Below are 25,130 nucleotides of genomic sequence, written 5' to 3'. Positions count from 1 at the left end.
TTTTTTTTTTTTTTAACTAAAAGTACTTATCCTCATCGATGACGTCGTATCTACACAGGATTCCCCATAAAATAGGCATGGCAAAACATGCAGAGATAATTGTCCCGGCAAGCCGTCAAGTCGGTGTGTGAAATGACGCAGACAACACCATTGACTAGGTGGTGGGTGGTGAATGGTGGTGGTGGTGGTGGTGGTGGTGGTGGTGGTGGTGGTGATAAGATGCAGCAGCACATGAATCATAGAGTTACCTATGGAGGGGCGACACCCAAAAAGTCGACTTACAGGCAGCTGCAGAAGCTCCGTTGCTGGAGCTTCACAGCCCTCGAACCGAATAGCTCCAGCACACTTGGGCTGCACATACTTTTTGCAATATCTTGATCCATCCCACGACAAACAGGTCTGCGAACCCGCGATCTGCTCTCCTAGTAGGGCCAGACTTTTGCAAACCGGCTGGCTGGCTGCGTCCACCCACATCTTGACGCTCTCGCATTGGGTGGGAGGACGGTGACCTGAAGGGGTGGTGGGACAAGGTCGTCATTCTCCCGGCACTCGGACCAGTTCCAAGCCCGCAGCGCCGTTCGTTTGCTCGCTCCCTCGCTCGCGTTCTTCCCGGCATCGTCGGCCGGAGGGTGCGGATAGTGCCCCACCAGACACCGCATGCGGGGTCCTCGTTACCAGCATTGTAACCGCAACTTTTTTAAAAAAAGATCGAACGATGGATGGTCGAAGGGTCGGAGGGAGGGAGCTTGGGCGCTTCCTGCAGCAGCTATGCCAATGGGCCTGGGAGCTTGGGATGGGTGTGTGGTGCGGCGTGTTTCGTTTCAGAAACGGACGATCGGCGCCGCCCTTGCGTGGGGTCGTAAGTTGTGATGTGACGGGCTTTCCATTGTGTTTGGAGTTTTGGTACGAGACGGTGTAAGTGCACACCGTGCTCTCGGGCCGGGCAGACTGGCTGGAGCAAACGGCTGACGAGAGCAGCGACGGTGAAGAGATAACCGCTGTGCACACCCGAATCATTCCTTTTCCTGAGGCCGGGGTTCCGTTGACTCAACACCTTACCGGTGCGAAGCTCGGAGTTTTGGTACGCCCCGAGTCCGTCATGTCCGCCAAGACTGGCGATGCCCAAACAAAAGCTTCACACGCGGACCCAATCTTCAAACTTTGGACACTGACGTCTCGGCAGACGGGCCAAGGCGAGGTCCGGTACTGTATGCTGCGCGGTGGGTGGGATCGGGACGGAGCGGGACTGCGAGTCTCCCAAGGTGTTTTAAGTCCCGGAGTGGGGAAATGACGGCGTAGTGTCATGGGGTTTCTTCCGGCTTCCATCATGATGCGTATGCAGCGTAGAGATGCCAGAGACTGAGACATCAACAGTCGATGTCCAATCTTTGGCAAATCGTCAGGATAGTCTTGGCTGCAACACCGCAGCAAAGAGGTGGCCAGACTTTGTTTCTCCTATAGGGGCGGCTGATACACAGTCACAGCAGCCGAACGGTGAACTGGGACCACAACAGTTGAGATGAAGACGGCCATGCTGATGATTCCGCGCGTGCCGAACAATTGGATGTTTGAGAGCAAGTTATCGCCGTCCTCGGCCGGCCTAGCACATGGTTTGGGCGCGAGCACGGCCCCACCACCGTTGCCGATCCAGCCACCATCGATCGTGTTTGGTGACGGTGGAGGGGTTTGCTGGCATTGTGGAGGACAAGTTCGTAGAGATAGAAAAATGTCCGGTGGTGTCCAGGTGTCGTTGGCCAGCTGACTCAAGTGTTTTCTCCCTAAACTGGGTGTACATGGCGAGCATGCGTTGTGCTACGGCCTGGAGAATGGCGGAATGCATTGTCAGCATCTTATTGCAGAATTGAAGGCCAACAGCCATGTGTGAGCGCCCATGAAAAAAAGGAAAAGCCATCAAACGGCGACAACAGCGAGTGGCTGCGAGTGGATGAGTGATGGACGAAGATGTGGCTGGCCCCACACAGTATGCGACTGTACAGTGCTCTTCCGGGGTATTGACCTAATCATCCGCCCCACTCTGACGTCTGGTTGCAGCTTCCAGCTCTCACAATGACCGTTCCTTCCCTCTCTCGGATGACCCGGAGGTGCTTGACGGAGGCATCAAAGAAAAGAAAACCCTGGAGTGGTCTGACTTGGCCTGGGCCTACCACTTTGGCCTCCGAATGCCCTCTCTATTACCAATCACGCCCAGAACGGTCCCGCATCGGGAAACCACCTTCGGCTCGCGACATGGCCGCTTTAAAACCACGAAGGCCCGTTTCCGGCCACTTACAAATCTCACTTATACTTCACACCTTACGTGTACTTCACAGCTCTTCCGTGCGCCCAGTCCATTTGTGTAGTCACGTATCATTCATATTCGGTGCCTGGTCACCGTAGATCTAGTTCTTCTCTTGTTTGTTGTGTGTAGTCCACCAGGCCACGTCGACGACCACTTACACGGACACTTTGGCGACTCAGTACAAGCAGCCAGCATATGAAGGGGCCAACCACAGGTCACGACACCTCTATGACGACATAGTTCGCCCGGCACCAACCTCGATCCTTGTCAAAATTATCGTTCTCAACTGACTGCGAGAAACGTGCTTTGACGAGTCCTTCACTACAGACGGAGCATTTCATCTGTTGACCGAACACCACCACCTCCGATATCCGGATCCGACCCGGCAGAACACCGGAAAGTGGGACCGGGCCGGCCGGAGGAGTGTCCAGCTACTGAACAGACCAAACTCAGGGGAAGAAAAGTAGTCACCAAATTTTACCTAGCTCGTGCCGATGAAAGCAACATTGCCCTCTCTACTCCCCGTCCTCGCCGGTGCGGTGGCCGTGCTGGGTCTCATCCCGGCTGCCCTCGCGCACGGCGAGGATGAGGGCCACGGCATGTCCGGAGGAGGCACCGGCCACGGCCACGGAGGCATGGCCATGACAGACGCCGACAAGCCTCTGCCCGAAGACCAGTATCCGCCCACCTACTTCGCTCATCCGGAACACAGGGTGGCAGTCATTGGGCACATCGCTCTCATGGTGTTGTCGTGGGTTTTTGTCCTGCCAGCAGGTGAGAACCGGCCATCTCTTCTGGCTCGGAGTCCAGCCAAAGACTAACCAGTCTGCAGCCGTCATGTTCTCCCTGGCGCGCTCGCGGTACACCCTCCTGATCCAGTTCCTCTTCCTGGCCCTCAACGCCTGCGGTGTGCTGCTCGGTGTTATCTACAACGCCAGCACACCGGACCTCTACCCCAACAACGCCCACCACAAGCTGGGCTGGATCGTCACGGTGCTGGTCAGCGCGCAGGTCGTCGTCGGTCTTCTGGCACGCGTCGCCGGCGCCTTCAAGCGCAGCAAGCATTCCCGCTATGCCGGCTCCCGCGCCGAAGAGCGCCAGGGCTTTATTCCTGTCTCGACCGAGGCGATGGCCGAGCACGACTCCTGCTACCCGTACAGCGCCAGACGGTTTTCCCATGATAGTGGACAGGGAACTGAGCCCCGGACGGAGTCGTTGAGGAGTCATTCGCTGAGCGATGCTCCGGCAAGTCCGATGGCGGATGCGCATAAGGAATACAGGGTTAGCGGGGATGGACACGAGGATGATGATGATAGCGTCGATCACCTGCCTATCATCTCCAAGTCGGCCAAGGCGCGGTCGGTGCTGGCGAAGGTGGCGGAGAGGATTTCGGATAGGTTCTGGAAGGTGTTGTTGTTCGCCTACAACGCGGTGGATCGGACGATTTTGATCCTCGGGTTCATCACCATATCGGCGGGGATTGCGACCTATGGCCGGTTTTTTGTGAGTGGATGTGCAAAGAGGGAGAGGAGAGGAGACATTGCTGACGATGACACAGGAGGGCAACGGCATCTTCAGCGGCCTCGCCCACTTTATCAAGGGCGGCGTGTTCTTCTGGCTGGGTATTTTCACTCTGGGTCGTTGGGCGGGCTGCTTCGGTGAGCTCGGCTGGGTATGTCTCCTCCTCTTCCCCCTGACAAGTTCCGTCCTTCTAACAGGCTCTAGGCATGGAATGTTCGTCCCCAAACTGCCATCAAGTTCCGCTACTCGGCCGAGTTTGTCGAGAGCTTCCTGATTTTCTTCTACGGCTCGACCAACATCTTCCTTGAACACCTCGGCGGCTGGGGCGGCGAGTGGGCGCCATCTGACCTCGAACACATCTCCATCACAGTTCTCTTCATTGGCGGCGGATTGTGCGGCATGCTCATCGAGTCGGTCAAGATGCGCAACCTCCTCAACTACACCGTCATGGACGCCGCCGGACTGGCTAACAACCACCATCACCACCACCACCGTCCGACGACTTCTTCTCGGGATGTGGAGCGCGGCAACCCCAATCGTAACAGCACCGACAACCACCTTCCCGACGAACTCCGCGAACCCGACACCTACTCCTTCTCGGCCAACCCCATCCCCGCGTTGGTCATTTTCTTGCTTGGTTTGATGATGAGCTCGCACACGCAGGATAGCATGATTTCCAGCATGGTGCACAAGCAGTGGGGAAACTTGCTGGCGGGAGCGGCGTTCGCGCGCGCCCTGACGTATTTCCTCCTGTGGCTGCGCCCGCCCAAGAGCGTGTTCCCGTCGCGGCCGCCGACCGAGTTGTTGACGGCGTTTGGGCTGATGGGGGGTGGTGTCATTTTTATGTCGAGTGTAAGTTTTGGTCCTCCTTGGGTGGTTGATGATGAGATGACGTGCTAACGTGGTGATGTTTAGGCACATGATGTTGTCTTGGGCATGATTCATTACCAGCTCGATGCCATGTTCATGTACACCGTCACCATGGGTGTGATTGGAGTGCTGATGGCGTATACGCTGTTGATGATTGCACTGAAGAACTGGGCAGCGAGGAGGGAGGCCGGAAGGGCTTGATTTCCTTCGTCGCAGGCCTTCAGCAGTTTCATGCTATGTGCTTGAGACGCAAGAAGATGAGGCCGAGGCTGATGCCAGGCTTCGACCTGGTATTAGTTTCATCGACCCAGTTCTGGGTTGGATAAGTTGTGAAGGTGTGCGGTGTGTTCATGTTAGGGAATGAGGGAAAAGTTTGGTTATGCTGGATGGTCGGGGGCATCATAGTAATGGTTTTTCATCCGCGCATGGTAGGGATGGAACGGCACGGCTGTGTTGGGGGCTGGTGTATGATATGATTGTTCGATTCAGGCTAGGATTTAGTTGGCAACAGAGATACCCCCTTTTTCTTGTTTTGTTACGAGGACGTGATGCATGAAATCGGGATGACGGTGATGACGACTAATGACTCAGGAGGAAATGGGAGCATTCTTGCGATGAGTCCCCGACTGTGGAAGACTAAGTGAAATACGTAGGCACTTGATATTATGACTGGTGATTATCCGCCCGCCATTTTGGATGTGCCCTGGGATATTCTAGATGCAATATCGAGTTGCCCTCTGAAGACGAGGACTGAGAGCTGGTGTTAGAGCCTAACCTTAACCCTAACCCTTTGACTGCCTTGCCCCTGCACCCCAGATTGCCTCTTACCCAATTGGGCTAGCCTTCCCGCTGCATCCCATCAACGACACGTCCAACTCCAAGGTCTCATCTCAACCCCAACCTCAACCTCTCCTGACCCGTCCATCAGACCCGACGACGACCCAAGGGACGGACGGACGGACGGACGGACAGGTCTCCAAAATGGCGCGATTGCTGGGTATATCTCTCCCTTAAGTCTCGTCCCCATTCCTCTCTCACCAAACAAACCAACTGACATTCCCAAAACAGCCACGGCCCTCCAGCTCCGCCGCGATCCGCGCATCCTCAAACTACCCCCCTACCTCTCGCTGCTCTTCCTCATTGTCGGCGTCGCCTGGCTCTTTCTGTTACCGCTCGACGAATACTCGCGCCGCACTTACATCTCGGAAAACGCCCTCCTGCCCGGGCAGGTACACACCTATTTCGGCGGGTCGGACCAAAACGTCTTTCGGGCGTACAAGCGCGAGGTGGCGGCGCTGGTCGACCGCGGGGCGACGAATGCCGAGAGGAACGACGCTTTGGAGCCGATTTTGAGGGGGTTTGGCTTGAAAACGGCACGGCAGAATTTTACTTACGACACCGCGGCGGCGGGGAGGTTGGCAGGGGAGAATCTGTACGCGATCTTGCAGGCCCCAAGGGGGGATGCGACCGAGGCGATTGTGCTGGTCGCGGCGTGGGAGAATGTCCGGCATGAGGTGAACAAGAACGGGATCCCGCTTGCGCTGACGCTGTTGCGGTACTTTAAGCGGTGGTCGCTCTGGTCGAAAGATATTATTCTGCTGTTGACGCCCGACAGCATCGCGGGCCCGCAGGCGTGGGTGGATGCGTACCACGACGCGCACGACCCGGCGAGGGTGGCCGGGTTGCCGCTCAAGTCCGGGCTGCTGCAGGGCGCCATCGCGCTGGATTTTGCCCAGGAGAAGAGGTTCGACAGCTTGCATGTGGTGTATGACGGGGTGAATGGGCAGCTGCCGAATTTGGATCTGATTAATTCGGTCGTGCACATCGCGCAGGGGCAGATGGCGATTGGTGTGGCGCTGCAGGAGATGTGGCAGCATAATGGCCGGTATCATGCAAGGTTGAGGACCATGCTGCGCGGCATGGTCAAGCAGGGCTTGGGTTTGGCCAGCGGCGCGCATAGCAGTTTTATTCCGTACCATGTGGATGCGGTCACGCTGCAGCCGTTTGGGGAAGGGTGGCATGACGAGATGGCCATGGGCCGCGTGGTGGAGGGGACGTTCAGGAGTTTGAATAACCTCCTCGAGCATCTGCATCAGAGCTTCTTTTTCTATCTGCTCATGCAGAGGGAGCGGTTTGTCAGCATCGGGACATACCTGCCCAGCGCGATGCTGGTGGCGGCGAATTTTACGATCATGGCCATCGCGGCGTGGGTCAAGAGCGGCCAGCCTGAGGAGGGGGCGGAGAAGAAGGAGGCCAAGGCGGACGACGCGCCGATGCAGACGGTTGAGAGGGAGTTGGCAAAACCGCTGGCTGTCGTCGCGCTGATCCACGCCGCCTCAGTCGTGCCGTTGTGGGTGTTTAACCACGCCCCGGAGAGCGTAAGTCTTCACCTCATCCCCAATCCAAACAACCTCACTCACTCAAGTAACGAATAACTAACCATTCCATCCAGCTCCTCACCCCGCTCTTCACCCTCTTCACCTTGCTCACCTTCCTCCTCCCACCTCTCCTCTCCCGCCTCCTCTCCCTCACCCGCCAACACCTGCACCTCGTCAAATCCCTCTCCCTCCTCCTGCTGGGCACCGCCCTCTCGACCCTCGCCACGCTCAACTTCTCCCTGTCCTTCTTCGTCGGCCTGCTCGCCGCGCCACTCTCCTTTATCACCCGTCCCATCTACGCAGCCCATCCCGCGGTCGCTGCTCTGGAGGTGCTGGGGTTACTGGTCTCGAGCCCGGCGACGGGGGTACTCGCGGCCGCTGCGACGGCGTATGGCAGCCACGGGCTGACGGATGTGTTGAGAGAAGCGGCGCTCGCGTGGCATGTTTCTGGGACGTACACGGCCGTGATTGTTTGGTGCGTGTGGTGGCCGGCGTGGGTGGCCGGGGGGTTGGTGGTGTTTGGCGGGAGGAAAGGGGGGAAGGGAGAGAAGGTGAAGACGACGTGATGGGTGGTAGAGTATTGTGTTTCGAAGGAGGATGGATGGTGAGCAGGGACAAAATCCGGGATGGCGGTTACACGGAGGATTTGTTGGAGTGTATGGTATGGCTACCGACTTCGAGTCCGATAGATTATAATACCCCATGTTTACAAGGATGCTGCTTTCCTATGTTGAACGTGCAAATTGGGATGCCACTGTCGACGGGATATTTACCTCCCGCTTGTTTATTGTACTCCTCTATCTCTAAACAACCAGATTCTTCCCTACCCCTACGAAGCCCATAGGTCCTGCCCAACCCCCTCGATCCAGTTCCCCAGCTGATTCACGCTCGAATCCCACTCGATCAGCCGCTGGCGCATGTTCTCAATCTGCTTCATATCCAGCACCTTGGGCTGCACCCAGTTGATGTGCGCCACCTGGTCCACCTGGTCGATCGTCCCGCGCAGGAGGCCCAGGCTCAGCGCGCGCATGATGAGATGCTCGATCTCGTCGGGCCGCACCTTGGTCTCGGCGGCGATGGCGGCAAACGTCATGGCCCGGTCGTGCGGCGGACGCCGGAACACGGCCTCGGTCAGCGCCGCCAGGTAGATCTTCTCGCGCAGCTGCCGCGCGTGGTGCGACAGCAGCGGGTTGGACTTGATGTGGCCCGAGAGCACGTCAAAGGCGGCCAGGTCGCCGCGGTTGAAGGCGAAGAGCAGGTCCCGCAGCCACTTGTCCTCCTCGCGCTCGGCGAGGGCGTCGAGGATCGGATGCAGCAGCAGCTCGCCAAAGTTGTAGATGCTCGTGCTCACCAGGGCGGCCATGGCCAGGTCGTAGGCGCGGTTGCGGCGCTCGGCGGGGGAGAGGGATTGGATATCGATGCAGGCGAGGTAGAGGAGGGCCGTGCGATAGTAGGCGCCAAAGTCGGCTTTGGCTTGGTAGTAGTCGGCGTTGGCGCCGTAGAAGGCGGCGTGGACGATGGTTTCGACAGAGTCGAACTTGTCGAGGATCCGTTCTGCCCGGTCGAGGTCTTTCCGCGCGCCGTCGAGGTCCGAAAGGTCGAGCTTGACGCGGGCAACGGCGATGGTGGCGAAGACGAGGGCGTCTTGGGAGTCTTCGTGGTCGACCTTCTTGGCTACCGCCTCCATGAAGGCGAGGCGTTCCTGGTTGTCTGGGAATGTTAGGCAGGGCGGAGGAAAGATTTGGGAGTGGGGGTGCACACCTTTACATTGTGTCGCGGCCTTGAGGGCCAGGTCGACCAGTTTGAGTTGGTTGATCTTGTCGGCGAACTTGGAGATGAAGACCTTGTAGAAGGGTAGACGGACCGGGGCGCTGCCCGGGTGGTTAAAGAAGTCGATGAGCTTGTTGGTGAGCTGGTGCCAGAGTTTCCGCTCCCAGAGCTCCTCAAACTCATAGACGGGCTCGACGAGCTCGGCGGGGACGAGTTCCCGCTGCTCGGCGAGGAACTCGGAGATGGTATCAACGTTCATGTCGGTGGGGGATTGGGGGGCGGTTGGGTCAGATGGTTATTGGCGGGGCATGGACTGATTGGGGTGAATTTGAGATGACTCCTAATGTCTCGGTGTCTGGGAATCCGGGTTCGATTGAGTCAAGGGCTGGGATGGCGGTGATGAAGGTGAAAGTCGGCTTGTGTTGGTGATGCAAGAGCTGGAGGTTCTGGAGGTTAGGTGCAGCCCACTTGCACCCTGCCCTTGCCTTGCCAGCAACTTGACGCGGCTTCAGGGCAGCCTGGCGAGGTACGTACCTTGGCATCCCGCCGGTGGTCTGTGCTTCGTCAGAGTTCAACTCTCCGTCATTGGTCGATCCCCGACCTGGGCCCCACCTTGAATCCGGAGCTCTGAGCCGCGGGCGCTGTCCTGATTGATCGAGGTGCTTCAGATCCAAACGACATCATCTCGACCTCAAGACAACCACCACAGCCACCGAGGCCTGGGATCCCACACACCACAAGCCCGTCATGGCCTCCCTGCCGACCGCCGTGCGGGCAACGGCCCCCAAGATCGCAAAGGCCGCCCTCCGCCGGGGCATCCATTCCGACGTCCACATCACTCGCACCGGCAAGCCCATCCTCCGTGTTCAAGGCGGCCGGTCGGTTCTTCTCTCCTCCTCCCCCTGCCCCGGATCTCCTCGCTGATATTTATCGGCTTGCAGCTCCTCCCTCGGCGGTCACACCGCTACCGTCTTCGGCGCCACTGGCCAGCTGGGCCGCTACATCGTCAACCGGCTAGGTGCGACATGACGAACCCGAGGCAATTTCGAGATCTGTCTCCCCGACTAACGCCTGGTCTGGACTGCAGCGAGGCAGGGATGCACCGTCGTCGTGCCGTACCGCGAGGAGATGGCCAAGCGCCATCTCAAGCTGACGGGTGATTTGGGCCGGGTTGTGTTCATTGTGAGGAAGCCAACCGGAATGGACGAGAGAGGCATATGCTGAACGGTTCCAGGAATACGACCTGCGCAACACCCAGTCGATCGAGGAGAGCGTCCGGCATTCTGATGTCGTGTACAACCTGGTTGGCCGGAACTATCCTACCAAGTGAGTTGCAAGGTGGGGGATACAGGTAGGGCCGTGCTGACCGGCCAGGAACTTCTCCCTCGCCGATGTGCATATCGAGGGCGCCGAGCGCATCGCCGAGGCCGTCGCCAAGTACGATGTCGACCGGTTCATCCATGTCTCTACCTACAACGCGAACCCTGACTCCCCCTGCGAGTTCTTTGCCACCAAGGTGCGTTTGTTGCCCCCGAAAAGGGGAACCACGCTGACCATCCCAGGGCGTCGCCGAGCGCGTTGTCCGTGAGATCTTCCCCGAGACCACCATCGTCCGGCCCGCGCCCATGTTCGGCTTCGAGGACAACCTTCTCCTCCGGCTCGCCAGCGTCACCAACCTCTTCACCTCCAACAACATGAAGGAGCGGTACTGGCCCGTGCACGTCGTCGAGGTCGGCGAGGCTCTGGAAAAGATGCTCTTCGATGACAACACGGCCTCCCAGACCTTTGAGCTGTACGGCCCTAAGAACTACTCGACGGCTGAGATCCTGGAGCTTGTCGACCGCGAAATCTACAAGGTCCGCCGCCACATCAACCTGCCCAAGGCGCTGCTCAAGCCGATTGCGGGTATCGTCAACCGCGTCATCTGGTGGGATTACATGTCGGCGGATATGGTGGAGCGCGAGTTCCATGACCAGGTCATCGACAAGACGGCCAAGACGTTTAAGGATTTGGGCATCGAGCCGACGGATATCAGCCAGTGGACTTATCATTACCTGGTGCGTTCTCTTTTTCGTGTTGTGTGGGTTGGGATGCCTGCTAACCCCTGAACAGAAGCACTACCGCTCCTCGACCTTCTACGACCTGCCGCCGGCGACGGAGAGGGAGATGCGCGAGGAGAAGAAGTATCTCCATGTGCTGGATGACCAGTGAAGGAGGGAATGGCGGGGAAGGTGTATATACCGGCGAGGTAGAGCATTATTTTTGTTGCGTCAAAGTCAAAAGTGCTTGCAATCTCACGGAATGGATGTGTACGTGTCTGGCCGTGTATCCGTGTATGCTGCGATGCCACATTTGATATGAATCTGCTGTCCCCTCCGTTCAATTGCACCCGAATGTCTTGGTTGAGGGGCTCAATCTACTCCACAATTTTTCTTACGTCCCAAGAAAAGAGGGCTTGGATCTCAGGTGTAACCCTCATTCTCAACCCTCAACGTTCTCATCCGACAACAAACTCTCACCTCACCTCAACGAACACCCCTCACATCTAACACATCTCTGTTATACCACGGCAAAATGGCTGCCCAAAATTCTGACGACGATGATCTGTGAGATTTCCCCTGTCTCTTAAAGTCATGAAACCCCTCACTTGCTCATCCACCAAAAGTGCCAAAAGACCGGATGTGAGTAAAATTAACACTGTGGTGATTACTGACAAAAATGAACACACAAACAGGAAGCTCTCCTCCTCAACCCTCGCCGCGCTCCAAGAGTTTTACACGGAGCGCGACTCGCGCGAGAAGGAGTTTGCCAAGCTCCAGGCCAGAGCGGAGGCCGTGCACGATGCGGCGAGCGGGAAGGGAGGGAAGTTGTCGATGGACGTGTTTGCGGAGGATTGGAATGAGAGTCAGTTTTGGGTAGGTTTCTTTTGGTCTCTGTCTTTCCCTATTTTTTAGCTTTCGTTTTTTATTATTCTCAATTTCCTTTTATTTAATTCTTTCTGTTTTTTTCTGGGTTAAGTTTTATTTTTTTTTTGTTTTCTTTTTTCTAATTTTGATTTTTTATTCTTAACTTTTATATTTTCCTTTCTTTCTTTCTTTCTTTTTTTCCTTTCATTTCTCTCCTTTTTTTCTTTTTGTCTTTTCCTTTTTGTTTCTTCTTGCTTCTCTTAGCTCATCGGTTTCCTCCTTATTCTTTTGTCCTTTTATTCTTCCTTTATTCTTCCTATTATCTCCAAGTCTCGGTTTCTGGCTGAAGGGGGCAATGGCCATGAGATCCAGTTCAGTTGTTTGTTATATCCAGCCCGTCTCAGGAGGCCTAAGCCTTGAGTCTCCTCGACTGCTAGCATGTATCTGGCTTCGAGACCTCAGGAGCAAACTCACGTTTTGACAAGGCGTGGTTGGCAATGTATCAGCGAGACTTGAGCAGTTACTGACGGTTTGCTGCATAGTACTCTGAGGAGACAGCCCGGATCTTTGCAACTCAACTCCTCGATGGTGCTACCGAGGACATGACCATCGCCGTGGTGTCGGCGCCAAGCGTGTTTGTGGCGCTGAAGAACATTTTGGTAGGCTGTTTTCTGTTCTCCCCTCCTAGATTCTCAGGATGGGGTCTCAGCGTGTGATGGAGGAAGACATACTAACATGACCAATCCATAGAACGAGGCGCCTGCAGACCAGCCCAAGCCCAAGCTGGTCTTGCTCGAGCACGACAACCGCTTTGGCGTATTCCCCGAGTTTGTCTACTACGACTATGCCCAGCCGTTGAAGCTTCCTGGTTTGTGAATCCTCTCCCAGTCACATTTGAACGTAGTTTCTGACCCAGCCATCCACCACCACAGGCCACCTGAAGGGGACATGCTCCAGGATCATCGCTGATCCGCCGTTTTTGAGCGAGGAGTGCCAGACTAAGAGTACGTTTCGTTTTCATCACCCATTCAGCGTTCGCTGCAAACAGATGCTGATGACATATAGCCGCCCTCACGGTTCGCTGGCTCTCCAAACCAGCATCCGACACAGAAAAACCGCGTGTTGTTCTCTGCACGGGCGAGCGCATGCAAGAGATTGTTTTGAGGCTGTACAAGTACTTTGACGTGAGGACAACAGATTACAATCCGAAGCATGCTCGGGGGTTGAGTAATGAGTTTTACTGTTATGCGAATTTTGAGGGGAAGGATGGGGCGTGGGGGTGGAGGAAGGAATAGGAGCAATGGAGCTGCGAAGCGGATGAGGCATGTTGATGACCTCAGTTATGGGCTAGATACCTGGATGTGGTTCACTAAGCGATGGTGATTATCATGAGGTCACTAAACGATGAGGTCCGCTATGTGGTGTGAAAACTCTTCAATTCATTGACCATTCCCCGACGACTCTTGATCTTCGAAATCCCTCAGCGCCTTGTCCATCCACCATGTCCATCATGTCTAGTCTCCTTCATCGCGTCATGGAGATCAACCCGATTAATCCCAGTACACGTCGTGGAGCTTCTTGATCTTGACAAACAGGCGGTCACCGTGAGTTCCCGGGTTCTCGGTCTCATCAGCGACGAGCTCATGGGCAAGCTCCAAGTACTTCTGCTGGCTCGCCGTGAGATGCCAAGGATCCTCCTCCGACAGTTTCAGAATCCAGTCCGGGAGCTTAGCGCCGTAGAGAGACACCAAGTCCATGTCGTTGGTGGCATCTGTGGAAAACCGGAAATGTCAGCTTGCTGGGGAGCAACATCACGATACACTGTCGTATGGGTAAGCATTACTTGATCCGTCATCGCTCATGACCAGCCCCTCGTTGTTGTCGAGCTCATGAGTAACATTGACTTTCTCCTTGCCTTTGGACTTGACCTCGTTGTTGGACTGGCCGTCCTTGGCGAACTTCTCATCATTGTTGGCCTCCATGTCGCCAGCAGTCGCGTTACGGAGGTTGAGAGCGTTCTCAGGCACCCCCATAACCTTGGCCAACAGACGACGGATGCCCTGGCGAAGCGTCTTTGCTTCCTTGAGCTTTTCGACGACGACTACGATCTTTTGGGTGGCCTCGTCGAGCTCGTTGGTGAGATCAATGAAGTCCAGGACACCCTCGGACAACATCTCAATAGCCTCGTCCATGGTGAGGGCCGGTGAGGGTGTGCGGAAGTTGGTTCATGTTTGTTGTGATCCTGTACGGATAATAGGTTAGGGTACGCTGTGAGTAAGATGCCAGCTCGTGATGGATGATCTGATATTAACGGTGGGTTGAGACGAGAATAACTCGCCTTTTCGTCGCTCCTCGAGGCTGTGGTGGTGAACCATTTCCTTGATGTTTTTGCGTGTGAGGGGAAAGGATCGAGAGATTTCTGAGCAGTCGTGGGCGGTGCTTTTGTGTGAGGGCGTTGCGGAGAAGGGTTCGACGTGAAACATGGCAGTAACTTGAGCTCCCAAAGACAATGAACGCCGAGAAGGTCGTCTATTGACCGGCTCACCCATTCTTCATGAACAGGTTTGACTCGATCCATGTCAATAGCCTCCTTATTGTTCTCCTGAGCGCACGCCAGTAATAGACCGCACACTCGACGACATCAGAGCTCTCCATCACAGCCGCAGTCACGCCGCCGACGATGATCGAAACCAACGCCCAAAGCCAAATCGATGCCCCCTGGTCCTCGCCCAGCTCGCGGACGTTCATCCCAAAGATGGAGGTGATGAGAGCGAGGGGAGCAAAGAGCGTCGCTAGGCGGGTCAGCCGAGTGACTCTGCTTGTTTCTTCAGAGGACCTTTCGGCTTCGTCGATGGCCGTGAGCTGGGCGAGGACGCCCACCCCGTGAACGCACTTTTGTAGGAGCGTTTCCGCGTAGTCCAGGGCATATTTGTAGTCGGCTAGAATCGATTCGACTGTCTTGGATGGCGCTTCAGGGGAACCCCTTGGTTGTATGAACCGTGGTCCAGTAGGAGCCCATGGCAATTGGGGATCTCTTGGTCCTTCTTCGTCCTTGCCATTGCGCTCGGCCGCGGAGGTCCAATTGGTTAGGAAGCTGATAGTGAGCTGGAGGGATCGTATGTGCCGGCTTAGATGATAGTGGTGGTAGAGCAGGTCGTCTAGGAATATCTTCGTCTTGACGGTGAATTTCCGCTCATTGGCTCGCTGTCGGAGATGCTTGGTGACCCCCGCATTGATGAGATAGAGGAAGTCCATCTCGGAGGATATCGACAGGCGGAACAGCGGCGACAGGGCGTAGAATGGGTCGTTCACTGCGGTTTCAAGATCGACCAATGTGTGGTACTCATGCATGAGGAGTTCAACCGTCGTCATGGGTGCGTTCGAGGGTGGAGATGATCCGGATGGTGTAGCTTCTAACGAGGATGCGCGGCTCAAGATGCCCAACTCTTGCAAAGGTGTTCCGCTATCGTCATGCCAGACAATGCCTTTGGAGTCCTGAGGTCAGCCAACTCGTTGTTTCAACCGGGTTCGAAGTGACACATACCCATCCAGCTGTTGCCGAGGTGATGGACTGCAATGGTGAGGCTTTGCTCCAGGGAGATGACGGTGGTTTCGTACGGATAAATGGTGACGTCCCGAACAACAGACGAACCACCCTTGAGATTTGACTTCAGATGTGCGATATCATCCAGATAACGGGCCATTATATCCTCCACCTCTCGTCTCAAACCAAAGATTTCAGTAACCTCAAGCTGGTTAACGAACTGAGGAGCTTCAGCAATGATATTGGGCGTCAGCAATGATGTCATCCACCCATGCCGGGAAGGCAGGATTTCAGTTGCCGTCCGACGGGAGTTGAGGGCATGTCCAGCAACGGGTCTGATATTGAAGAAGATGTGTCGTAGGAAGAACTCGGGGTTGAGATGGAACTTTGATCCAACAGCACTCAGCCATTCAGGGGATGGATACCCCTGGAGGAGAAGAATGACAAAGGTGTCTGCGACTGGAAGGATGGTGTTGTCCTCCAAGTTGCAGAATTCTTCGACTGTAGCAAACGGAATCTTCGTAACAACCTCCTTGGAAACCATGTAAAGTGATGCAAAAAGACGAGATGTGTCGCTACTTCCAGTGCTATTCACACCGGAGCCTTGGTTTTTGGTGTCCGGTCGTTGTGACGGAGAATAGGCCTTCGTGCTCCGGGGGGTGTTATATGGCTGCAGAAGGAAATCGGCGAGGATGCGGTAGCTCTCTGTGTGGTTGAAGAGTTTTGCAGTTGTGGAATTGGCGTAGCTTCGGACACTGTCCGCATACTCCGTCGGTACACCTGATAAGATCGGACATGTTAGTGGACAATATGATCCTGTGAGTAGAGTCACGTATTTTTACATTGAGGGCGGTCCGATGCCTCTTCAGGTGGCGATCCTCGAGATGTTGCGTCCGCAGGCTCAGACATGCTTTCGCCAGCGGGAGATGAATGGGAGATGATGTTTGTAATCAAGGAAAGGGGGCCTCTGAGAGGTTGAAAGCGAAGCAGACTTCAACGAGCATGGAGCAAGCATGATAGCAGAAATGTGACTCAAATCGTCCTATTTGAGCCGTTGAAGAGGTTTAGAATAATGTCCTCAGGATATCCGAAGAGCCTTGTCATCCATCAGACCCTGCAGAGAGAGATATCAGGCTGGGTATCATCGGGGCTGAGTTGTCCATCTGCTGCAAGCCTTGCATAAGGCTCGCAAGTTTCATCGATTATGTTGGGCGAAGTGGCGTCCTTGTGTGAAGCCTTGCATTCGCGGGTTCGGGAGGGAGAGGTTGGCACTAAGTTGATGGAGGGGCACATTACAGAATGGAGAGAGGTCTGAAATGACATCGTTTAAAGCCATTGTTCCCCTGAAGATTGATCCTCCTTCATTGTTCGCAGTTCAACTCCCAGGAAAGGCATCTCATAGAGCTCTCGTTTCGTTAATCATTCCCTGCCCCAGGGTTTCGTTTACTACGTTGATCACTCTATCCGCCCGTTTGACCCTTAATATTACACCTGGTTCTAGTCCTGGGCAATGGGTTAACCTTGCCAACCCCCCTCCTAGTCTAGACTCTCTTGGCCATAATTCCCTGGATGAGCCCGAGGAAATTGCCCAAAAATCCATGACGGCGATGAAAAACATACCCAGCAAGGCGCTGCGAAGTTTCTGTGTATTGATGAGTCCGTTATTGTAATTAGCTCATTTGGTTCAAATAGCGAGAGATGCTGTCAGAAATTATAACCCAAAACCGCTCAATCTCGTCAGGATCAGACTCGGTGTCGGTGGCGTCGGTTTCATCACGCATTTCATGACCGTTCGTGAACCTTTTTAGGGACTCATGAACCGCCCAGAGGACCCTGTCCAGCTGCTCGGTGTTGACGTCGTCACGCTTCAGGGTAGTCTCATCAAGCTTTGTCAAAGTCTCCTCCATAACCATGAGGATGGTGTTAAAGGCCTCTTCCTGCTCAAGACGTTCCTTCTGAGTATCCTCGAGCCTTGTTGTGGCCTCGATGAGCCCTGTGAAAAGCTTCTCGATGTTGTCTTTGGGCCAGTCGTCCATGTTAGTGGTGTTGTTGAGCTTGTGTTTCAGTTTCATCTCTTTCTTTTGGAGGGGCTTTCCTCATGGGATTTGAAAAGTCAGTAGCGTGCGGTGAGAGGACTGTGGATGGGAAGATGCTGCTTAGGAAGACGAATTGGAAACAGATATCTGGCTGTCACGGCTTCAGAGTTCTTGGTTTAGGTTTATGTTCTGGAGGATTCCCTTCCACGCATGCCTGCATGTCATCAAACGAAATAGAACAAAGACCACATTGTAGATAAGCTTTCTCTGGGAGACCCCAAGTATGTGCTGGTTGTACGCTTTTGCTGCGGGTGACTACCGCGCTTCGCTTCACCTTGCGCTGCATTCTCCGGAAGGGCTGACTCAGGACAATATTTCAGGTAGTACAATTTCCGAGACGGATTACGAGTGAACTTGTCACCTGAACTTGCTGTATTCAAAATAAGATGGGGCCAGTCTTCTGATTCCTATGACTAGCCGACTTTGACTCGGAAGATTGAGGTTCCTCATTCCAAGCCTTGTAGTGTTCCCCTCCTGAACTTCCACTTGAAGTGCACAAACATTGCAACCCTATTCCAACTCATGAGCAACATCGTTCCAATTACCACTGCGGCCGAGACCACCGCCCAGAGCCACAATGGTGGACCCTCCTCTTCACCAAGCTCCCGAACATTCATGCCGAACACAGAGGTGATGAGAGCAAGTGGCACAAAGAACGTAGCGAGGCGGGTCAGCTGGGTCGCCCTGTTCGTGTCCATGGCGGCGAATCTGGCCTCTTCCATTGCAGCCTCTTGCGACATCAGGTCCAAGAAGTGCTCGCACCTCTGAACAAACAATTCCGCAAAGAGATGCGTGTATCTTAAGTCAGACACAACAGGGTCGGTGGCGTTAGCGGATGCATCAATCTCTTGGTTCGTCTTAGAGACGAGCTTGTGATGGCGTAACTTTGGCCTGTCAGTACTCGGCCAGGTCATAGTGCGAGGAAGACTGGTTCCTCCTTCCTCTTGGGCGTCGCGCGGAACCCAAGGACTCCAGCCAGTTAGGGTGTTGAGGGCCAGTTGTAGGCAACGTGTATGCTGGCTTGCGTGTTGATGGAGGTAGAGTATGCTTGTGTTAAAGAGTTTTATGTCTTCCATCATTTCTGTACGGTTACGGGGCGTTGCCTCGTCAAGGTCTCTTATAAGAGACTTTTCGTCAACGAGATGCAAAAACCGGAGTTCCGAAGAGGTCGAGAGGCGGAAGAATGGAGAGAGGGCGTAGAGAGGGTCGTCGACAGCCTTCTGAAGGTCCACCAATGTGTGATAGTTGTCCATCACCCGGGAAGCCATGGATGGCTCTGAGGACTTGAATAATGCATCCAGCATTTTGCTTGCCACGGCAGGGTCGCTAAAGATCCTCTCTGGAGGTTCTCCAGCATCGTCATGCCAAACGATGCCTTTGTGTCAAGAGTCAGTAGGACATTCTAATCCAAGTATGAGAAATACTCGGTCTGAGGAGGATAAACCATACCCATCCAACCTTCTGCAAACCGATTGAGAGCAATCGAGAGGCCGTACTCAAGGGAGACCAAATGGTTCTCTTGTCCGAAGATCGACGTATTTCGAATAACTGATGCACCCGCTTCAAGCTCCAAGTTCAGATTTGTGAGTTCTGGCACGTATCTCCGTCCATCCTTTGTAGATTGCCACCTGAGATATCCGACCTGACGAGGCTTAGTTCCAAAGCCCCAAGGTTCGATCTTTGTCGTGATCAAGGACACCATCCAGCCGTCGCGAGAAGGAAGGATATCACTTGACACTAGCCGGTCCTGGAATGCATTGACGCTCCCACCAATGTAGTTGCTGTTGAATCGGATGTGTCGACAGAAGAACTCTGGATCGATCTCGAACCTCGAGCCAAGGGCATTCAACCACTCAGGAGAAGGATATCCCTGAAGGAGGAGTATGACAAAGTTATCCGAACCGGGGAGGATCTTAGCATTGTCCAAGCCGCAGAAATCATCAACCGAGGTGAAAGGAACCTTGGCCACCTCCTTTTCGGACACCTTGAATAGTGAGGCGAAAGGTTGAGGGCTCGCACCCGATCCTTTGCTTCCGATAGGCAGCTTTGGCGGTGGGAAATGGGCCATTGGGTTCCGAGAGCCGCCGTTTACTCCTCCGTTTCTGGCACGCCACTTAAGAGGCGGAGGATGAGCGTGTGGGATTTGAGCGGTTGCGTCCATTCCTTTGGGTCCGGGCGGCGGAAAAGAAACCCGAGGACTCTGGGAGATGTAAGGCCTCATGAGGAAATCTGCGAGAATGCCGTAGCTTTCAGAGTGGTTGAACAGAGCTGCGGCCGTGGAATTGGCATAGGTTCGGACTGCCTCTGCATATTCTTTGGGGGTGACTGTTGGGAGATAAAATGTTAACGAGATAATTGAGGGAGCGGTCTAGTGTATTCTCCGTACGGTTCCGGAGACCTGGTGTCTCGTCAAGTGGGAGGCTGGTCGATGGTGTCTCGACCGGCTGCGACTTCTCGTCGCTCATAGGTGGAGGTTGGGAGGACATGATGGATCGGGATCAAGAGGTAGCGACTCCTGTCACCAAGACAAAAGGGACGGCCCTCAACGGGACAGTGATGGAGGAAAACAGCAGGAGAAGTTGACAAGCCCATTCAACATCTTGTGAGCCCGTCAATATAGGGACCTACCTTTCCTAGGCACGTATGTACAAAGCACCTTATCTGTCAGCTGGACAAGAGGCTGGCAAGGTCATACACGTAGCTGGCCTGGAGGTGCATGAAGGTGCACAAAGACTGGCTCAAGGTTGGGCGTCATTGGCGCCTGGCTTCCAATATTTGCTCTTACAGCGTCGAATAAACAACAAGCTAAGGCAGCCAAGGTTCATTAGTTCGTCACTTTGGCACCGAGTGCGGACCTGGTCATCACCACACCTCATCTCCTTCACCTTGAATCGACTTGACGTTCGTCTTTGAGATGCGAGAAGCTCGACAGGTTGTCTCAGGAAAACAAGCTTGATCTGTTGGATGTCTTTACTTTATTCAATTTTCGTCGTTCTGGTGTTGAGATGGAAGTAGACGCAACATCCATGGTCACAACAGGCAGGATGTCGGGTGGGGCAGGGGTAGCTGCCCAGCCCTTTGGTGATCGGCGGACTGTAGTGCGGGTTAGGGTTAATCTCGTTCGTGGTAGAAAGTCGGGCCCGGAAAGTTCCCAAAAGCACCTATGGAAGATAGTGGGACGTCGACAAGTCAAAGGTGGCAACAAACGAAACTCCAGGCTTCGTTGAGATGAGGAAAAGGCCTTGGTTGTCCAAGTGGTTACCACGCTTCCGGACAGCGGTTTGTTCTATCTGAGGAGATCGAGTGGTTGAACCAATTGGGTGGTCCAGGAAGATGGTCGCCTAAGAGTGGTTCTCCTATTTGACTTGAACAAAACAGGCCCTTGGAGAAGAAGTCTTCCTTTCCGACCTTCCTCTCCTATGGCCCCTCTAAATACTACAGAGTCTCCCTATTGGGGTCAGTTTTCCTTCGAGCCCTCCTGCTTGCTTTCGTCCCGTTTGCCTGTTTCCATCTAATAGTGTTTTCGTTCCTCTATTCCAGGCCTCCTTTTAGTAGTCTGCTTCCTAATACACTGGATTCCTAAGGCTATAATATTCGGCTAAGACCTGAAGATTCCACTTTTAGTTATACCTTTAAACCCTGTTTCCAGTCTTCTATTTTCGTTATTCTAAATTCCAGCCTCCTGCAGTCAATTTTACGCACGACTTTCGTCATCTATGGCCACATGCTCCTTGATTACGTGCCTCTTACATGGCCCTTAACAGGACTATAGGTTTTTATCCGGCCTCTGCGGAGGAATGTTTTTTTCCTGTGGGCAGAAAAGTTAGATGTACCGGCACGCCCTGAAAAGGGCAAATCAGAGTAAGATTACTACTATGTACGTTGATCGCGCGGGAAGTGAGTTGTGCACTTACGTTGGTTGGTTGTTGGGTGCGATGTGGAGGGTTTGGTCAGGTTCACAAGATTCCTGCAGTTGTGGAGGAAAGATGGAAGTTGAACAGTCAAATATTGAGAGCAAATTAAATTTTACTGTGCTCAGAAATCTTAATTGTGAAGGAAAGTGTGCAAACTCTGCGAACAAACAAGGAATTGGCCTCTGGTGCGCAGAAGCAAGGGCATGAACCTCCTTTTTAAACTCCAAGACCCCTCCTCATCTCCCGAAGATTACCGGGTACTCTGCCTCACACCGCCAACTTGATTAAGAATCACGGCTAAAACTCATCAAAGAGATTACCCTCCTCGTACTCCTCCCACACCCCTGCACTCAGTCTCAGGGCATCCGAAGTATAAACATCACGATAGTCGTCGACGTTGACTTCGTTTGAGTTCAATTCCTCCTCATGTAACCCGCTAGGCCACACCGAAGACCTTCGTCCATCAGTCACGTCGGTGAGACGGGCGACAAAGGACCCATCCTGTCTTCGCTTACACTCGTAGTACGGCGGCCAGTCTTCCAAAATGCAGAACTCCTGGACGGCCGGGGCAAAGCGTCTTAGTTCCGGGAGAATTACCCACGCGAACAGCGTGTGTCTTGTCCAACTGCGGTTGTCATGACGACGGCTATGGGCCGCGTCAATGATCGAATTGATGTCGTCGTATCCCAGCCCCACTGCTAATCGCTGGAGCTTTGTGAGGCGTCGACACTTGTGAATGAAGAGCTGAAACTTCTGCGAAGTGGATACATGCACGGGATGGTCAGCGATCCACGGAAACAGCAGTATTATTAATCATATAGGTTAAAGAAAGAGAGGATACTCACCTCGGGAAATTCGAATGTGTTATTCCATGGTTGATACGCCGGGTTGTTTTCGTCTTTCCTGAGAATTAACCATTCGAGATTGGGACAACATTCGCAGATTACATCAATGATATATTCGGACAGTATCGGTAGCTTCTGGGGCTCGGTATCCTTGACTGTAAAGGCCAGGCGGCGGAGGGACTTTAATATATGGAGGTCTCTGGGTTGAGGAAAGTTCCACGCCTCAATATCCAAGGAGTAGAGGTTCGGACACCATCCTACAATAGTCCAAGACAAGGGATAGCCGGGGAGACGGAGGTGTCTTAGTTTCGGATATTTTCTGTGTTCTGGTTCACACATGATCATGAATTGACTGTCGAATTGGCCCCGTAGTCGCTTGCTTCGGGGCCTGATATCGAGATGAAGGTCTTCCAGATTCGGCATTAAATCCATGGCTTTACTGAATGCTGACACAAGGTTTGGCTTGAGGGAATGATTGCGGAAATGCAAGTGGCCCGCGGCATTGACCCAGCCTCGGCCGTTGTGGAAGTCAGCCGGCTCCTCGTAGAGCAGCAGGATACATGCATGGCTGCTGATGTGGTTAGAAAACTCAGAACGTAAGACACGGCTAGGTACTTTAATCAGACCCACAGAATATCAGCCCCAATGCCAGGCAATGTATTTGTTGGTTGGTTTGCTCGGACGAATGCGTCCAGTTCGTTGAAAAGTGCTGTATAATGTCGAGCAAAGTATACGTTCTTCCAGACAATGCCCTTCAAGAGATTTCGCAGAGCCTTGCACGTTTGGGCAATATTCGCGAAGTCTTTGAAGGGCAAGTACCGGCCGATTTCCTCCCAGATCTCGATGGGGAGACTGAAGATAATAGGGGCTGGTTGTTCCATCGTGAAGGTTTGACCAAGTTTAAGGATCTTCAGGGCTTCAAGTGTTCAGAAGTCGGATAATACCTGGCTCGTGAAGATGCTGGGTCGAGGAGGGGTAGCTGCCCAGCCAAGCCCTTAGGTGGTTGGGGGAATTGTTAAGGGTTAGGGTTAGTCACTTCGTCTTCGTGTACCACAGCCGGGCCCGAAAAGTTCCCAAGTAATTACGGTAGAATGGTGAACCTCGAAAGGGCAAAGATGGCGGGCAAAGGAAAATCCAGAATTCGTTGAGGTTGAAAAAAACTTAGTTCTCCAAGTGGTTACCTAACTTCCGTAAATGATAAACATAAAAGTGTGTCTCCAGTAAGAGATAACATTGCGTATGAACCTCCCGTTCAAACCTCAAGACCGTTCTCTGTGTCCTGAAGATCCAGCTCTTGTAATAGTCTCCAGTGCAGCTCATCAGTCTCTATATGCTCCTCCACCACCCTGCGCATTATGCGAAGCTTACCCGAAATGTAAGACGTGCGATAGTCCTGGACTTTCACATTATCCGAGTTCCATCCCTCCTCAAGCAACCCGATAGGCCACACTTCAGTGGCTCTCCCATCAGTCACGTCTTTGAACCGGGCGCTGAACGAGCCATCTTGGTTCCGTTTGCATTCCCAGTAAAATGGCCATTGTCCCAAGATGCAAAACTCCTGGAAAGCTGGTGGAAGGTCTCTTAGTGCTGGGAGAATAATCCACGATATAAGCTTTTCAGCACGGTCGGGAACGTTGCTGTTGCTTCCATGCTGGATACTCCATACATCAAAGGCCTTCAGTAGGTCTTCAGGTGGCAAGACCACTGCCACGCGCTGGAGACTGCGGAGGGCTCGACACTTGTCAATGAAGAGTTGAAATTTCTGTGATATCACACATGTCAATCGTTAGTAACCTACGGGAACAACGCGATTTGGGGGGTCTAATGAAACCGAGGAGACACTCACCTCAGTAAACGATGCTATCTCTTGCGGTGCGTAGAGTGGGTTTTCACCGTGCTTCTTGAAGATCAGCCATTCGATATTGGGACTATACTGACAGACTTCATCAATAATAGCGTCTGACAACGTCGGTAGGTCACTAGGGTCGGAATCAATAACTGTCAGAGCCAACCGGCGGAGGGAGGGCAATGTTTCGCCGCATCTTTCGTAATGGCGAAAATTGTGAACCTCGATGTCTAAGGAGTAAAGATTCGGGCACCATTTAAGGGAGGGCCAAAGATAGCTGTAGCCAAGTATACGGAGGTGCTTCAGTTGCGGATATTTCTTAATCTCTGAGTAGCACAACGCGTTGAATTGATGCTGGAATTGCTGCCACACAGCGCTGCTGCAACCCCTGATGTCAAGGTGAAGATTTTCCAGGTTAGGCATTACATCCATGGCTTTGGCGAACGCGGCCCCAAGATCTGGTTTAAGGGCATAATTGCGGAAATGCAAGTGGCCTGGGGCGTCAACCCAACCGAGGCTATTCGCGGAGTTGCTCGGTTCGTCGTAAGGGAGCAAGATACACGCATGGCTGCCGACGTCGTCAGAATGGTGTTATAACTAACTATCAGAGTTGATAACGACACCCCGGGCGGTTGCACCCACCAGATATCGGGGCCAATGCCAGGCATCCTGTTTGTAGGCTGATTTGCTTCAACGAATGCGTTGAGCTCCTTGCAGAGTGCCGTATAGGATCGAGCAAAGCAGACATTCTTCCACACAATACCCTTCAAGTGGTTCCGGAGAGCCTTGCATGTCTGGGCAATATTCGCGAAGTCTCTGAAGGGCAGATAGCGGCCGATTTCATGCCAGATTTCGATTGGGAGGCGGAAAATACAAGCCGGTTGTTCCATGGTCGCAGCGAAGCTCGATTGAAGAAAGTCGGCTTTGGGAGAGCAGCGGAAGTCGCCTTGTGAGCCAAAACCACACGTTTCAAGGTGCTCGGTTGTAATTGGACGACAAAAATCTCGAGTTGACGTCGCGCTTCGCTTTTGGACTTGTCCTGATGTCGGATGCGTCGGGGCCTGAGAAGTAAGCTGTTGGCCGCCTTTCAGGATCTTGAGTATTTGTAAATGTGAAAGAAACTCAAATACAATGTCCGGTT

General features: G+C 53.7%; 12 protein-coding genes across 12 annotated transcripts; 6 read left to right on the top strand and 6 right to left on the bottom strand.

Moving 5' to 3' along the window:
- Window positions 1-2,247: 2,247 nt before the first annotated feature.
- VTJ04DRAFT_10729 (uncharacterized protein) lies at window positions 2,248-2,766 on the top strand (the record flags this gene model as incomplete). The annotated part of the gene is made up of 3 exons (XM_069358499.1): window positions 2,248-2,274; window positions 2,437-2,565; window positions 2,614-2,766. The coding sequence occupies 3 exons, from the start codon at window positions 2,248-2,250 to the stop codon at window positions 2,764-2,766; spliced, it is 309 nt and encodes a 102-aa protein (XP_069214057.1).
- A 27-nt stretch (window positions 2,767-2,793) lies between these two features.
- VTJ04DRAFT_10728 (uncharacterized protein) lies at window positions 2,794-4,891 on the top strand (the record flags this gene model as incomplete). The annotated part of the gene is made up of 5 exons (XM_069358498.1): window positions 2,794-3,073; window positions 3,132-3,802; window positions 3,858-3,971; window positions 4,025-4,672; window positions 4,736-4,891. 5 exons carry the CDS (start codon window positions 2,794-2,796, stop codon window positions 4,889-4,891), a joined length of 1,869 nt encoding a protein of 622 aa, XP_069214056.1.
- Window positions 4,892-5,671: 780 nt separating this feature from the next.
- On the top strand, window positions 5,672-7,634 carry VTJ04DRAFT_10727 (uncharacterized protein; the record flags this gene model as incomplete). Its single annotated transcript, XM_069358497.1, has 3 exons — window positions 5,672-5,687; window positions 5,759-7,068; window positions 7,143-7,634. The coding sequence occupies 3 exons, from the start codon at window positions 5,672-5,674 to the stop codon at window positions 7,632-7,634; spliced, it is 1,818 nt and encodes a 605-aa protein (XP_069214055.1).
- Window positions 7,635-7,897: 263 nt separating this feature from the next.
- VTJ04DRAFT_10726 (uncharacterized protein) lies at window positions 7,898-9,097 on the bottom strand (the record flags this gene model as incomplete). Its single annotated transcript, XM_069358496.1, has 2 exons — window positions 7,898-8,778; window positions 8,830-9,097. 2 exons carry the CDS (start codon window positions 9,095-9,097, stop codon window positions 7,898-7,900), a joined length of 1,149 nt encoding a protein of 382 aa, XP_069214054.1.
- A 488-nt stretch (window positions 9,098-9,585) lies between these two features.
- On the top strand, window positions 9,586-11,049 carry VTJ04DRAFT_10725 (uncharacterized protein; the record flags this gene model as incomplete). Its single annotated transcript, XM_069358495.1, has 7 exons — window positions 9,586-9,716; window positions 9,780-9,856; window positions 9,926-10,020; window positions 10,073-10,164; window positions 10,213-10,354; window positions 10,401-10,895; window positions 10,951-11,049. The coding sequence occupies 7 exons, from the start codon at window positions 9,586-9,588 to the stop codon at window positions 11,047-11,049; spliced, it is 1,131 nt and encodes a 376-aa protein (XP_069214053.1).
- Window positions 11,050-11,412: 363 nt separating this feature from the next.
- VTJ04DRAFT_10724 (uncharacterized protein) lies at window positions 11,413-13,039 on the top strand (the record flags this gene model as incomplete). The annotated part of the gene is made up of 6 exons (XM_069358494.1): window positions 11,413-11,444; window positions 11,573-11,753; window positions 12,287-12,403; window positions 12,495-12,612; window positions 12,677-12,748; window positions 12,810-13,039. 6 exons carry the CDS (start codon window positions 11,413-11,415, stop codon window positions 13,037-13,039), a joined length of 750 nt encoding a protein of 249 aa, XP_069214052.1.
- Window positions 13,040-13,294: 255 nt separating this feature from the next.
- VTJ04DRAFT_10723 (uncharacterized protein) lies at window positions 13,295-13,936 on the bottom strand (the record flags this gene model as incomplete). Its single annotated transcript, XM_069358493.1, has 2 exons — window positions 13,295-13,515; window positions 13,588-13,936. The coding sequence occupies 2 exons, from the start codon at window positions 13,934-13,936 to the stop codon at window positions 13,295-13,297; spliced, it is 570 nt and encodes a 189-aa protein (XP_069214051.1).
- Window positions 13,937-14,285: 349 nt separating this feature from the next.
- VTJ04DRAFT_10722 (uncharacterized protein) lies at window positions 14,286-17,324 on the bottom strand (the record flags this gene model as incomplete). The annotated part of the gene is made up of 4 exons (XM_069358492.1): window positions 14,286-15,229; window positions 15,289-16,068; window positions 16,909-16,930; window positions 17,007-17,324. 4 exons carry the CDS (start codon window positions 17,322-17,324, stop codon window positions 14,286-14,288), a joined length of 2,064 nt encoding a protein of 687 aa, XP_069214050.1.
- Window positions 17,325-17,906: 582 nt separating this feature from the next.
- VTJ04DRAFT_10721 (uncharacterized protein) lies at window positions 17,907-18,152 on the top strand (the record flags this gene model as incomplete). The annotated part of the gene is made up of 1 exon (XM_069358491.1): window positions 17,907-18,152. The coding sequence occupies one exon, from the start codon at window positions 17,907-17,909 to the stop codon at window positions 18,150-18,152; it is 246 nt and encodes an 81-aa protein (XP_069214049.1).
- Window positions 18,153-18,743: 591 nt separating this feature from the next.
- VTJ04DRAFT_10720 (uncharacterized protein) lies at window positions 18,744-19,870 on the bottom strand (the record flags this gene model as incomplete). Its single annotated transcript, XM_069358490.1, has 4 exons — window positions 18,744-18,759; window positions 18,834-18,845; window positions 19,214-19,709; window positions 19,771-19,870. 4 exons carry the CDS (start codon window positions 19,868-19,870, stop codon window positions 18,744-18,746), a joined length of 624 nt encoding a protein of 207 aa, XP_069214048.1.
- A 1,725-nt stretch (window positions 19,871-21,595) lies between these two features.
- Window positions 21,596-23,024, bottom strand: VTJ04DRAFT_10719 (uncharacterized protein; the record flags this gene model as incomplete). The annotated part of the gene is made up of 4 exons (XM_069358488.1): window positions 21,596-22,051; window positions 22,144-22,400; window positions 22,584-22,711; window positions 22,774-23,024. 4 exons carry the CDS (start codon window positions 23,022-23,024, stop codon window positions 21,596-21,598), a joined length of 1,092 nt encoding a protein of 363 aa, XP_069214047.1.
- A 371-nt stretch (window positions 23,025-23,395) lies between these two features.
- VTJ04DRAFT_10718 (uncharacterized protein) lies at window positions 23,396-24,879 on the bottom strand (the record flags this gene model as incomplete). The annotated part of the gene is made up of 3 exons (XM_069358487.1): window positions 23,396-23,905; window positions 23,990-24,557; window positions 24,632-24,879. The coding sequence occupies 3 exons, from the start codon at window positions 24,877-24,879 to the stop codon at window positions 23,396-23,398; spliced, it is 1,326 nt and encodes a 441-aa protein (XP_069214046.1).
- Between the last annotated feature and the right edge of the window lie 251 nt (window positions 24,880-25,130).

This window comes from Mycothermus thermophilus, assembly GCF_041956435.1.
Source record: "Mycothermus thermophilus strain CBS 625.91 unplaced genomic scaffold VTJ04scaffold_8, whole genome shotgun sequence".
Lineage (NCBI taxonomy): Eukaryota > Fungi > Ascomycota > Sordariomycetes > Sordariales > Chaetomiaceae > Mycothermus > Mycothermus thermophilus.
The sequence above is the reverse complement of the archived record's forward strand: the minus strand, read 5'-3'. Positions and strand labels throughout refer to the sequence as shown.